This window comes from Dasypus novemcinctus, chromosome 24 (assembly GCF_030445035.2).
Source record: "Dasypus novemcinctus isolate mDasNov1 chromosome 24, mDasNov1.1.hap2, whole genome shotgun sequence".
NCBI classification, from domain to species: Eukaryota; Metazoa; Chordata; class Mammalia; order Cingulata; family Dasypodidae; genus Dasypus; species Dasypus novemcinctus.
Window position 1 is genome coordinate 20,450,633 of NC_080696.1, and position 12,678 is coordinate 20,463,310.

The 12,678-nt window shown below is 52.9% G+C and overlaps 1 protein-coding gene across 1 annotated transcript; it reads left to right on the forward strand.

Moving 5' to 3' along the window:
- Window positions 1–218: 218 nt before the first annotated feature.
- Window positions 219–11,916, forward strand: PAX1 (paired box 1). Its single transcript, XM_004447763.2, has 5 exons — window positions 219–483; window positions 936–1,565; window positions 3,174–3,316; window positions 3,879–4,101; window positions 8,784–11,916. The coding sequence occupies exons 1-5, from the start codon at window positions 219–221 to the stop codon at window positions 8,873–8,875; spliced, it is 1,353 nt and encodes a 450-aa protein (XP_004447820.1). The 3' UTR covers window positions 8,876–11,916.
- Window positions 11,917–12,678: the final 762 nt, after the last annotated feature.

Genomic DNA, 12,678 nt, shown 5'->3' on the forward strand with positions numbered 1-12,678 from the left:
GGAGGGGGCGGGTTCTGGAGGGGGTGGCTGAGGTGGGAAGGCGGGAGGAGGGGGTAGAGTTTCAGAGCCGGGCGGGGGGACGCGGGGCGCAGTGACGGGAACCAATGAGCTGCCAACTAGCGCGTCTCCGGCGTGACTGCCGAGATTGACGTGGAGGGCACGTCAAATTGATCTCCGCGCGCCGCAGCCTCCCGGTCAGACGAATTTCTCCTAATCGGATGAAGTTCACCCTGGGCCTGGGGTCGCGGGCGTGGAGAGTGTCCTGGGAGCGGACGGCGGCGGGCCCGGGGGCGGGCGACGGCGCGCTCGGCCGCGACAGCCGGCTCGTCTCCAGTCTGCGGCCCGCCCGCCACGGCTCTCGGCTCGCGCGCGCCCTCCCTCTATGCCTCTCCCGCGGCGGCGGCGCCCGAGCTCTCCCGGACCGCGCCGGGCCCAGCCCCGGCTGCCCCGGAGCCAGGCAGCTGGCTGGCCCGCGCGCCATGGGTAAGGGGCAGGCGGCGGGCAGGGCGCGGGCAGGGGGACGAGCTGGGTCCTGTCCCGGTGCCTGCCTTCCCTCTCGCCTGCTTTCTCTGCACTAGGTCCCGGGGCCTTGGGCAAGCCGCGTTCTCAGCACATCCCCAGCCCTCGGGGGTGGTGGGTGGGGGTGGGCAATTGGACGCGTCCGCGGATAAGGGGTCCCAAGCAGTCGCGCCAAAGTACGCGAAAGGGCGAGGAGGACTGGAGCGGGCAGTGCTCTCCTCCTGGGTCCCTGCGGCCGCGCCCACTCCCGGAATCGGACTCAGGCCCTTTCGGTGCGACTCCGAGCCATCTGGGCCATCCGCGGGTCCCTTTCCGACGCCCTGCCGGGTGCGGGTCCCCGCCGCGCGCGGCCACCTTTGGCTAACCCGCCGGCGTTCTCTTCCCCGCTCGCTCGCCCTTGCCGGGCGCGTTTGCAGAGCAGACGTACGGCGAGGTGAACCAGCTGGGCGGCGTGTTTGTCAACGGCCGCCCTCTGCCCAACGCCATCCGCTTGCGCATCGTCGAGCTGGCGCAGCTGGGCATCCGACCCTGTGACATCAGCCGGCAGCTGCGCGTCTCCCATGGCTGCGTGAGCAAGATCCTCGCGCGGTACAATGAGACGGGTTCCATCCTGCCCGGGGCCATCGGGGGCAGCAAACCCCGCGTCACCACCCCCAACGTGGTCAAGCATATCCGGGACTACAAGCAGGGAGACCCCGGCATCTTTGCCTGGGAGATCCGCGACAGGCTGCTGGCCGACGGCGTCTGCGACAAGTACAACGTGCCCTCGGTGAGCTCCATCAGCCGCATCCTGCGCAACAAGATCGGCAGCCTGGCGCAGGCCGGGCCCTACGAAGGCAGCAAGCAGCCGCCGCCGCAGCCGGCGCTGCCCTACAACCACATCTACCAGTACCCCTACCCCAGCCCCGTGTCGCCCACGGGCGCCAAGATGGGCAGCCACCCTGGGGTCCCGGGCTCAGCGGGCCACGTCAGCATCCCCCGCTCATGGCCCTCGGCTCATTCGGTCAGCAACATCCTGGGCATCAGGACGTTTATGGAGCAAACAGGTCAGTTGCGGCGGTCTTTCTGTTGCCTCCCGGCGGGAGTGCGGGGGTGGGTGTGTGTGTGTCACATCGCCCTTCTCCCAGGACCGATTCTGGCTCGGGAGGGGCTTGGGCTGGCTGGCGAGGCCCCCGGGGTACATGGGCCTTCTGTGGGAGCGCTTGTACATCTTGAAATTTTTAAGACAAATATGGAAAATATTTCTCCAAATGGAAGAGCAATCGCCGACCACAAATTCGGAGGCCTGAAATTGCGCTTTTTCCTTCTTGCAAAAAGTACGCAAACCCCTAGCGCCCCTTCTAAGCCAAACAAACGGACAATTCTGTGATTCTTTAGCTTTAAAGATCCTCACCATTCCCTAAAGGGTTTCGTCCTCTCCAGGGCCAGCGGGTCTTTTGCGTGTAAAGGAGAGTGGCCGTGTGGCTGGTTTTATCTGGCTAGAGCGCGGGGGATCTCCAGCAGGCCCTGCCGCCTTGAGGATCTTGGAGCCGGGATATTGTGTGGCAGGACCTCCAGGCTGCAGGGCGCCTCCGGGTGAAAACTCACAAGGATTTGCCCTTTGCCTGCTATTAGAACTCATCAAACTTTTGACCGTCTCTCTCGGTGATGGTGGGAGAGGGAGGGCGAGAGGAAGGGGAAGGTTTGAGCCTGTCTCCAAGCCGGCTCCGAAAGGACTTGTGTCTCGTTGACTTCGTTGTGTCTCGTTGACTTCGCACTGTCCCTGTCTCTCTGGAGCCGGCCGGGTGATGGAGCCTCTTAGGTGAGCAGAGACAGAAAGGGGATAAATAAAAGGCAAAGTTCACCGTAGCCCAGGAGAAAAGAGGGACAACCGGAAAGAGACTGCGGAGACTTAGCTCTAACAGCCGCGGGGCACGCTCCTGAGGCTGCGCACCCGCTGTGGTTCCTCTCCGTTCCAACCCAGCCCATGCCGCCCTCCGGCCAGAGCTTCACTCGGAGTGGTCGGTGGGCAGCTGACTGGGAGGTGGCCTCGCCAGACCTGGCTCAGACCTGCAGCTTTCACTGAGTTCAGCGCTTGCACACACGTGGGCGAGGAGCAGATCTGCACCCCAGACGGGCACTGGTCGCGGAGTTACCGATTCTTTCCAGAGACACAGGGTGTCTCCGGAGGCAGCTCTGAGCTGGAGAGTCTCCCAGACCTCTGGGCGCTTGTTGAGACTTTGAGAAACCCAGGTCATTCCCTTGAGGAGGCTGTGAATTTGGAACTCGGACCCGGCACCCCTTTCCAGGTGCAGCCTCTGGACAGAGGACTGCCTTATCCACCGAGGGTGCCCAGCCTAGGACCCACAGATTGCTAAAGGCCTCCTGTTTCGGGAGAAGTGGGTGGAAGGGAAAAAGCTGGCTTGGCCACTTTCCTTCTCTCTGCTCCCATATGAGTGAAAAGGAAACACCGGGCCGTCTGGTTTCTGATGGCTCTTGGAGCCTTTGGCCACCTCTGGCTGCTCTGGGGACGGCTCGGCCCGACCTTCGCACACGAGTTGGGTGGTTGTAAGCAGTGTGAGGAGTGGGAGGGCAGATCGCTCAGGGGGTGGGGGAGGGACCCAGTGCAGGATCGGCCACCTCTTGTAATCAATTCTGTGCCCCCACCCCCGTAGGGGCCCTGGCGGGGAGCGAGGGCGCGGCCTACTCCCCCAAGATGGAAGACTGGGCCAGCGTGAACCGCACGGCCTTCCCGGCCACCCAAGCAGTGAATGGGCTTGAGAAACCTGCCTTGGAGGCCGATATTAAATACCCTCAGGTAATGCCCTTCATTATGGGTGAGGAAGGGACGGAAGGCAGGAGAGAGAGAGACAGAGAGAGACAGACAGACAGGCGCGCGCACACACACACACACACACACACACAAGGAGGAGGAGAGAGCATCCCTGGCAAGAATGACTGGGCATGAGCCTGCAGGCGGTTTATTTCGCTCCTTTTCTTTAGCGCTTGGGCTTTGGGGGAACTGACTTTCCAGTGGATTCGTTTGCCTTTTGTCACGATAGCTTTACTTAAAAAGCTGGAATCCCCAACCACAGATGGTTCTAGGACCCTGCATTCTCCATATGTGGTTGGATGAGTTCCATGCCACCCCTCACCTTTTTTTGGGGATTTAGAACAGTTTGATTGGAATTTTACAAATCGCTTTGCCGTAGAGTCCTTATTAGTAAAATTAGAGGCCATACAGGGACAGCCTGGGGGGAGTGAAGATTCTCCTGCCCCAGCAATCGCGTGTGCTGGAGATGACGGGCTTGGGGAGCTCGCTGGGGTTGCCCGGTACTGACTGTTTCCCGCTTTATCCCCTTGCGTCCTTCCTCCCCCAGTCGACCTCTGGCCTCTCCGCAGTGGGAGGCTTCCTACCAGCCTGCACCTACCCGGCCTCCAACCAGCACAGCGTGTACAGTGCCCCTGGTGGCGGCTACCTGGCTTCTGGTCCACCGTGGCCACCGACGCAGGGGCCCCCGCTGGCAGCCCCTGGGGTTGGCGTGGCAGTGCATGGAGGGGAGCTCGCTGCAGCAATGACCTTCAAGCATCCCAGCCGAGAAGGTGAGGGGACACAAGAAGGAAAGGTGCCGGGGAGGTGGTGTGAGCTTGGGAAAAAGTGATAATGGCGCCGGGGGTGGGATGAAGTGAGAGAGAGATAGTGAGAGAAACAAGACCTAAAATACCGGGTTGGCTGGGTGATACATGGAATAAATTCTTCCTCTGGGTTAAAAGTTACGTCTGTAGCTTAATTTCAAACAGGTGTATAGGTACGCCCAGATGGAGCGAGGCCTGAGCTTTGTCCTCCAGCTCAGAAGAGACTCCCGACTGGTAGGGAGAGAGGAGACAGAGGGTCAGACTGGCAAATAGCACTCCTGGGTTTGGGTCTGGTGCTTGTGCCTTGGTCAAATTACTCCCTCTCTCTGGCCTCAATTTCTCTTCCCACAGAAGGGTCTAGAATACCCTCCAGGCCTACCTTTCTGCAGCTTGTGGAGTTTTGCCTTCTGTAGCGTACCTGCCAGGGCATGTGAGCTGCCCAAACCTTGGCACCTGGACCCTGCCAGGGCACTGCTCCTTTTTGCCAGGCCCTGGTCTCCCATTGAATTTGATCCTTTCCTAATGCATTCTGTGGGAAAGCAGAGAAGATTTCCACTAGGCATCCCTCAGTCCGGGCTCTTTGAACTCTGTGTGGTTCGGGGTCCATCCTCCTTTCAGACTAGGAGTTCTGCCACCTTTACCTCTTTCTTCTCTTCTCTTCTTCTCCACCAATTACACCCTGACAAGCCACCTAGCAGAGGGGAGGTATTTAATTGAAGGCCAGCTGTGAGAGGAGCATCTTCTTATGCTGATTTTGGTCACTGTTTTTCTCCTTTAACTGGAGAAAAGCGCAACCCCCCATTCAGTCTTCATTTTCCTCATTGGTTTGGGTTCTGACAGGCCAGGAGTTTAGAACTTTACTGTGCTGGGAAAGGAAAGCATCAGCCCAGAGGTCCCAGCCCTGGCAGAGAGGTAGCTGGGCAAACAGCTAGGGGCAGCATGGGGCCGAGGGGGTTCCCAGATTACAAAAAGACCTTTACTGGTAGACTGTCTCCCAGCTGGCATGACAGGTGGAAGGCAGGTGGTGATAGGGCAGATGAGACACAGGGCAGGAGGCGGGGGGTTTCCTTGGTGAAGTCTGGACAAAAAGTGCTGCTTGTGAGTAGTCTCTGGTAAGACATGCTGACAGTCATGTAAACTGCTGTCATCTACCTTTGTGGGATCAGAGGAGCAAAAATATTTCTATTTTCACCTTTCCTACAGCTAGAACATCTGGAGATATTAGGATAAAACTCCTTTGCCTAATGCTAGGCCAATCCAAGTAAAGAAATGGACAAAAATGGAGAAATGAAATTCCTTTAGCTTTCAGTTTAATTTAAATAATAGAATAATACACATGCTCATTTGTGGGAAAATCCCAGTAAAGGAAATGTTTAAAAAATCGAACAGTAGAACTCGTTTAAGCTTTAAATTGAAGGACAGATAGTAGGTCTCAGGGAGAATGCTTAGCTCAGTTTCTTGTCTCTTTTCTCAACAAATCTGGATTATCAGTTGAATGAGAAATCAAAATGGAACTGACATCATTTTACTCAGTAACAAATAAATCCCTTAGTTAAGCAGGTTCATTTGGGTTAGAAAAGTATAGCTACAAATTAAAATCATTTTCTCTGGTTGATCACAAGTAGGAATACATAGAAAAGGGACCTGCTCTCTTCAAATGATACAGTTAGGAAGTCAGTCTGAAACATTTGAATCAATCTCAAGGTCAAAATACAGTTCCAAATTATAAAGTATTTCTAATTAATTTTTGTGGGGGAGGGTTCTATATTTAGACTCTGGGGTCGTTTTTCTTTAGAAGATCTTTCGGAAGAAACTCACCATTTAATGGCTCTGGTTGCCTTTTCCTATCCACTCCTTTTTTTTCTGACCCATTCTACCTTATTTACAAAACCAGCAGCAAGAATTAGTTACACTAGTTATTAAATGAACAATTTCCTGATGGACACAATTCTTTAAAGTCGTGGGTAAAAGGATCATCAGATAAATCAGGCCCATAATTAACAACAGTTTCTCAAGCTGGTCTGCAAGTGTTTGCATTTGAACAGGAACATGAAAATTATCATTTGCGATTTTTTTTCACAACATGAGAATTACATACATTCTTGGTTTATGAATTTCTTACTCCTCTCCTTGTTGGCAGAAAGACTGATTTCAAGGATGTATCACCCTCCATTGGTCTTTGAATCTTCAAAGCAAAATGCCTCTTACTTTTTAATTAGTGCTTATGTTAATATTTTCAAAGAAACCTCTCACAAGACAGTTTACTATTGTTCAATTAATGAGAACAACAAGAATAACATTTTGCAAGAAATGTAGAAGATTTTACTGAAAAACAATTTCACAATATAATGAAAGTTCAGTAAAAAAGCAAACACTTTTGATCATCTAGAGCATATGTATACACACACACATACACTCAAACACAAACTCTGTACTATATAAATGTGTCCTTCAAATTAGGCGCAAATGAACGTCTTATTGGTTATTCCAAAGGAAGTCTAATCAAATATCATATTTGCATTAAAATTTATTAGTTTTATCCTGGTCAGAGATACTGAGTCTGGGTTCCCTATTATGTAGGTAAATAAGTGTGATCTACAGCTGCCATCCAGTGAAAGGAAACTTCAATTTTGCAGGACAGTGAGAATAGAAAAGTTTCATTTGGTCTCTCTGTTGAGGAGCAGACATTCTAGCAATCTCCATATCCATCCAAAGGTCTTTTCTTAGCCCGGGCAGAACCTCTTGACAGGTGACAGATGGCACCAAGTTTCCCTCAAGACAACTATTTTCACAATGTGTTTTTAGAAACCACCCAAATCCATCAAAGTCCCTCCCCGGTGGGGCGTTGGAAAGGCTAAAGATTTGGAAATCAAACCTATGAGATATTGCGTGTGCACAAAGGACATGAGTTGTATATATTTATTAAAGAAGCCTCCCGCAGCGTGGTTGCAGTTATCTCTGCTCCAGGATTAGTTCTCAGAGGATTAAAAAAACGAACTTCGCCAGGGAGCACGAGAGCGATGGGGTTGGACGCAGGCAGCGCCCGGCGGCCGCCAAACCCGCCCCCATTTGACCCAGCTCTGGGAAAAACCTTTCTCAGCTCGGCTCCTCTCCCCAGGAATCCCCTCCGTGACGTTCCGAGCGCGCACCGCAGGCTCAGGCAAATCATGTCCCTATATTTTAAGAGCCTGTCTCCATTCCTGTCCCCTGGGTTTAGATGTACCTGCAGAGCGCCTCGCATTTTAGCTAAAAACTCAGCAGGATCTGCCCCTGTAGCGTGGGGGTGGAATCCGTCCCTGAGCTCATGGTTGTTTATTTTTCACGGGTTCATTTTCTCCCTTGAAACCTCCTCCTTTCAGATGTTTTCTAAACAGGTCCTTACCTTGATGTGTGTGGAAGAATGGAAAGAAAAGGTCTGAAAAAAAATTCCCTGGATGGGCAGCCAGAAATGTGTTTAGGAGAGGGGACTGAAAAGCGGGAGAGCAGAGGAGGCTCTTTGTTCTGGAACGTTCTCTCTCTCTCTCTCTCTCTCTCTCTCTCTCTCTCTCTCTCTCTCTCTCTCTCTCTCTCTCTCTCTCTTTCTCTCTCTCGTCTCTCAGAGTGTGTCTCTCAGATAGATACACTCTATACACTCTAGATAGAGAGACTCGCATACAGGTGTAGGACCCCGGGAAGCACCAGGAAAAAAAGTCTACAGTTCTCCCACCTCCGAATCGAGGTGCTCTGAGTTTGGGATTAAAAAAAAAGAAAATTGAAAATGGGCTCCTTTAGTTATAAACAAGCTCGTGCCTCCTTGGGAAGGAGAAGCTGAGCCGCCGTAGATGGGAAAGCAAAAGCAGGGCTTGCCCAATCCTGGCGTCACTTTCTGGCTTCCAGCAGCAAAACCTGGGCTCCTTCCCAAAACCCTAAATAATAGAGCAACGCGCGGAATGCCGCCTAATCTGGCAAATCCACTGTCACTTAATCCGGAGGCCTAGAGGCCCCGGGATCTGCTTGGGCCCACAGTGGGGGCGTCTCTGGATGCCTGCGCCGCGCGGGACTAGCCAAGGCGGCCGCCCCACTTAGGGCGCCACCGACTTCTCCCGGCCGCCGCGGGCCCTCGCCAAGGGGAATCTCTGGCAATCCCTTTCCCGTCCCGGGTTCCCCCAGCCCCTGGGCCGGGAGCGGCGGGCCCGCGCGGACCTGCGCGCGGCTGGGGCGGGAGGAGGGCCCCGCACCGCGCAGCCCCTCTCTTACCCGCGAAGCCTCAGTCGGATCCCAGAATCCCGGTTCCCGGGGTGCGAAGAAGCGCAGCGCCTCCCTGCGCCCGTCACCTCTTTTGTGTGTGTGTGAGGGGCAGAAGTGGGGGCAGAGGGAATCGCCCTGAGAAGCGGTCAGGGAGCGTTTGCGAAACGGCCTTGCAGCAGGACAGCCGCGTGGCCAGGCGGCGTTAAAGGGAGGGGACGCGTGGGCACCAACGGGCGCGTGGCGACCTTGGAGAGCGCGGGGACCCTGCTTTCTGTTTCCCGCCCAAGGCGGGCTTGGCCAGCTGTCCTCCCTCTTCCAGGTGTTCTCGCGGCCGCCCAGGTGCGGGCTCCGGGGTCCCCGGGTGGCGCGGCTCGCGCTGCGCTCCGCGGTGCCCCGACGCCCCTTGTGTTTCCCCCCTGCAGGGACCGACCGGAAGCCGCCCAGCCCCGGGCGCAAGGCCTCGGACGCCCTCAGTAGCCTGCACGGCTTGCCCGTCCCGGCCTCCACTTCCTAGGGGCAGCTCTTCCCCGAGCCCCACCCGGAGCTCGGAGGCCCCGGCGGGAGCACCGGCGGGAGGATTGCGTGCAGCCTCGGCACCTGCCGCCCTGCGGTGCAGGCGGGATCCGAGCGGACACTGACCGGGAGCCGGAGCCGGTCACGCAGGCCGCAGCCCCGCCCCGCCGCGGGGGGCTGTACGCCCTCAGCCCCCGGGTCGCGCTTGCTCTTGGTTCCCCCACCGACCACACGCTTTATTGGGCCGTTTTTGTTTTTGTTTTTTTTAAATGACAATTTCTGAACTTTGGCTTTTGACTGCGGCACCCTAGGCAGGTTCCTTGCTCCGTGTGGCCTCCCTCCCCTGCCAGCTTCCACTTCCTTCCCTCTCCTCTCAGGTTGGTCTCCCTCCCTCCTTCCACCCCATCTCTCCCTCTTTTCCGCTATCATTCACTTTCCTTCTTCCCTTCCTCGCCTCACTCTCTTCCTTTCCTTTCCTTCCCCTTTCTTCCCTTTGCCCTCCCTATTTTCTCCCATTTACTTCCCTCTTCCCCCTCCTCCTCTCTCTCCTCTCTGCCTGCTTATGCTCCCCCCTGGTCCAGCCTTTCTCTTCTGCTCATTGTCTGGCCCAGGACTCTTCCTCTTCATTTGCTCTGCTTCCCTGGCCCTCTAGCCCCCACCTGGGTCTCCAGGACAGCCCCCCTAGGGCTGCTGGGCCTCTGCGGCCCCCACCCCTCTGAGCCTCCCAGCCTCCCTCTGCCAAGCCTGGTATCTCGGAGGTGGAAAGAGAGGTCAAGACTTTTGATATATATATATATATATTAATGAACCTGAATAAAACCCCAATGTACTGTCGTCTTTGGGACAGCCCTTCTCTTCCAGTAAACTGTCTGGAAATTTTGCATTTTCCTGGTGCCCAGTGGTTGGGCTTTTCTTTGCTTCCTCAGAGATGATGTCACTTAAAAGAAAATTGGGGTAGGAGGAGCAGACACTGGGGCAGGTGGTGTTTGCTGTAGTTAGAAAACTGTGCCCAGGGTGTACCCTCTCCCCACCCTCCATTCCTGACTCTGTGTTTCTGACAAATGTGAGACACAGCAGCAGCATTTAATTTAAACTACAAACTGCTTCTGGGTACCAAGGTGCTTTTCAAACTAATGGTTTGCAAGGGGTGGGAGTCAGAAAACCCTTGAAAGAGTTCTAAGCCATCCATGAGAGCTGTTAACTGCTCCAAATTCAGGTAGATGGGCATGAAACTACAATTCTCTAGTCATACAAATGTCACTAGTGAGAGTCTGATGCCATCTGGTATGTGTGGTCACCTTTGAATAAAAGTGTCTTAAGTGCAGCTCATAAGGGTGAGCGAGTGGGTGACTACAACTGACTGCAGTGTCCTATAGCTCTGCGTCACCTTCTCCATCCCTTTGAGTGTTCAAGATGAACATTATCGAGAGGAAATTGTTTTTTTGGGTTCGCTCATTCTCACTCACAGCCCAGGTTGGGCAGGAAGTGGAAAAGAAAGCGAAACAGAAGAGGCATTTGCTTTGTGAGGCTTGTCCTACCATCCACCCTCAACCCTGGGCATTTTCAGGGGTTCATCCCAGGAAATGCCAGGTCTGTTGTGGAGAACTGAGGTAGACAGGTAATACACAGAAATCATCCTAAAATGAAGTCAACTCTCAGAGGACAGAAGGCAGGGAGCAATCGCTGGGGACTCTCTCAGAACATTTCTAACATTCTAGAAGCTGGAGAAAATGATCCCAGGCCACCAAATCTGAGGGGCCTCTGGTTAATTGCTTTGCTTTACTTCCCAGCATTTTGCTTTCTAGACTTATCAATTTACAAACTGGCAGAAGAGATTTTTGAATTGACTTTTTTCCTTGCTTTTTGCTTTTAATAGCTGGGCAGAACTGCCTGCAGGGTGTGCGTTTGCTCAGGAGGTATGACTGTGGAGAGAGCGAGTGGAAAAACTATTTTCACTGTATCTCTTTGCAATAGTACCTGCTGAAGGTCTTGTTTATTAAAGAATACTAGCTTTTTTTCTTTTTTTTCCATATAGAGACTTTTCTTTCCAGGTTTTTAAAGTCTTGCCTTTTTTCCTCCTTAATTCCCATGTCACAGACAGGGATACTGAGAACTGGAGATTTATTTGTTTTCTCTTGTCCCTGTAACCCATGCAGCAAGTTACTAATTGCAGGTTTGGGCATGAAAACCAGGTGACACCCTCTCATCAGAGAGCCAGGATTGGGGCCTGAACTGTGAGCCTGGTTTGCCCAGCCTTCTGCACCAGCGCATCCTGCTAATGTCTGCTAAAGGAGAATGTCCCTGAGTTCCCAGGTCTATTCAGTCTGTCTCCTTGTACTCAGATGAGCTTTACATGCTCCATCATCCCATAATGAACTGGATTTTCATGACTCCATCCTTGCTGCCTGGAGGAGGACTGACTTGCTTGGGCCAGGAGGAAGCATTCTCATCCCTCTTGAAGAAAGGAGAAGAACCTGTATTTCTGAGTTGTCTCCATTTCCAATTTCCATTTTCCTGCAACTGCTCACTTCATGTGTGTTTGGGGTGACCAGGGTTCCCAGGGAGAAAAACCTGGACATACAATCCAGGGAGGATATAAGATGCCTGTGTTTTCAATGCCACTTGCCCAGGGGGCACTTTCCAAACCTTGCCCCTCTTGTCCCTGTATCCTGTGTCTGGAGGTAAGCCTTCCAGAGTTACATGACTCTGGCATTCACTGAAGCCAACTGCTTTCCCCTTTCTCGGAGGGATATACAAAGACATTCCTTCTTTCTTGAAGGCCATGGACAGACCTCAGTGAGCTCCAATTAAATCCCTGCTGCCCTGCAGGGTGACAGACCCGGGCCCTCTCTGAGCCTCTGTGTTCTGAATGCACCTTCTAATGCAGCAACGCGCGGGGTGCCCTGTGTGAAGATAGGCTCCGGAGTTGCTCCATTTCTTCAGAGAGAATTTTGCTGAGCTGTTAATAAAGGGTAGGGGAGTGGTTTATTCAGTTGGTGGGGGACCCAGAATTAAAATATTGTTCCAAAGACCCCACTGAAACCTTGTATTTTTGTCTCTGTGCTTATGAACTTCTGGAGGAGCTGAGGACTCTTAATAAACTTACTAAGTGCCATGACAGGTAGAATAATTTGAGAAAGAATCATTCCCCAAAGTTTTTCGATGTTTAAAAATAAGTCTTCTGAAATATACAGAAATTAAAAAACAAACCCAAAAAACAAACCCAAAAAAGGATATACAATCTAACCATTCTGATAGCCCTTTTGACTTTTTGGAAAAGAAAAGGTCATGTAATATCTTGGGGAAATTGAAGCAGTACAGAAGAATTGAAATGAAAAGTGAAAGTTTCTTCCTGCCCTCATCTCTGTCCTTTAAGGTGAACACTATATGAATCCTTCCAGACACAAATGTTTATAGCAGAACATCTATGAATATCTATGTCTGTGTATCTGTGCTATTTCAAAATGCACACCAAGTAGTCGTACTACCCACACACAGACATGGCCCGGAGAGCTGAACTTTGCATACTAGCCGCTTCAGTTCCGCAGGATTCACTTTGTTTTCTTGCATGGATGCATAGCAACAAGGGTTTATTAAAAGCAGACTATTTGTAAAGGGGACCAGCTTCGTGCTTTAAATGAATATGGAGGATTTGGTTGCGTTCCTTATGGGAGGAAGTGCTTAGAGCGGCCTGAAAGAACTTTCCTGGGAAAGGTGGCTGCTTTTGGCGAGGGAGAAAGCAGGCAAACCGAAGGGAGGGAGGACAGAAAGACCAGAGAAGAGAGCTTTCAATAAGGTCAGATT

Bases quoted from the DNA above. Each gene is read 5' to 3' on its own strand.
- PAX1 (XM_004447763.2), top strand. From the start codon at position 219: ATGAAGTTCACCCTGGGCCTGGGGTCGCGGGCGTGGAGAGTGTCCTGG. The intron at 484-935 runs GTAAGGGGCAGG...GCGCGTTTGCAG, and splicing joins GGCTGGCCCGCGCGCCATGG to AGCAGACGTACGGCGAGGTG. The intron at 4,102-8,783 runs GTGAGGGGACAC...TCCCCCCTGCAG, and splicing joins CAAGCATCCCAGCCGAGAAG to GGACCGACCGGAAGCCGCCC.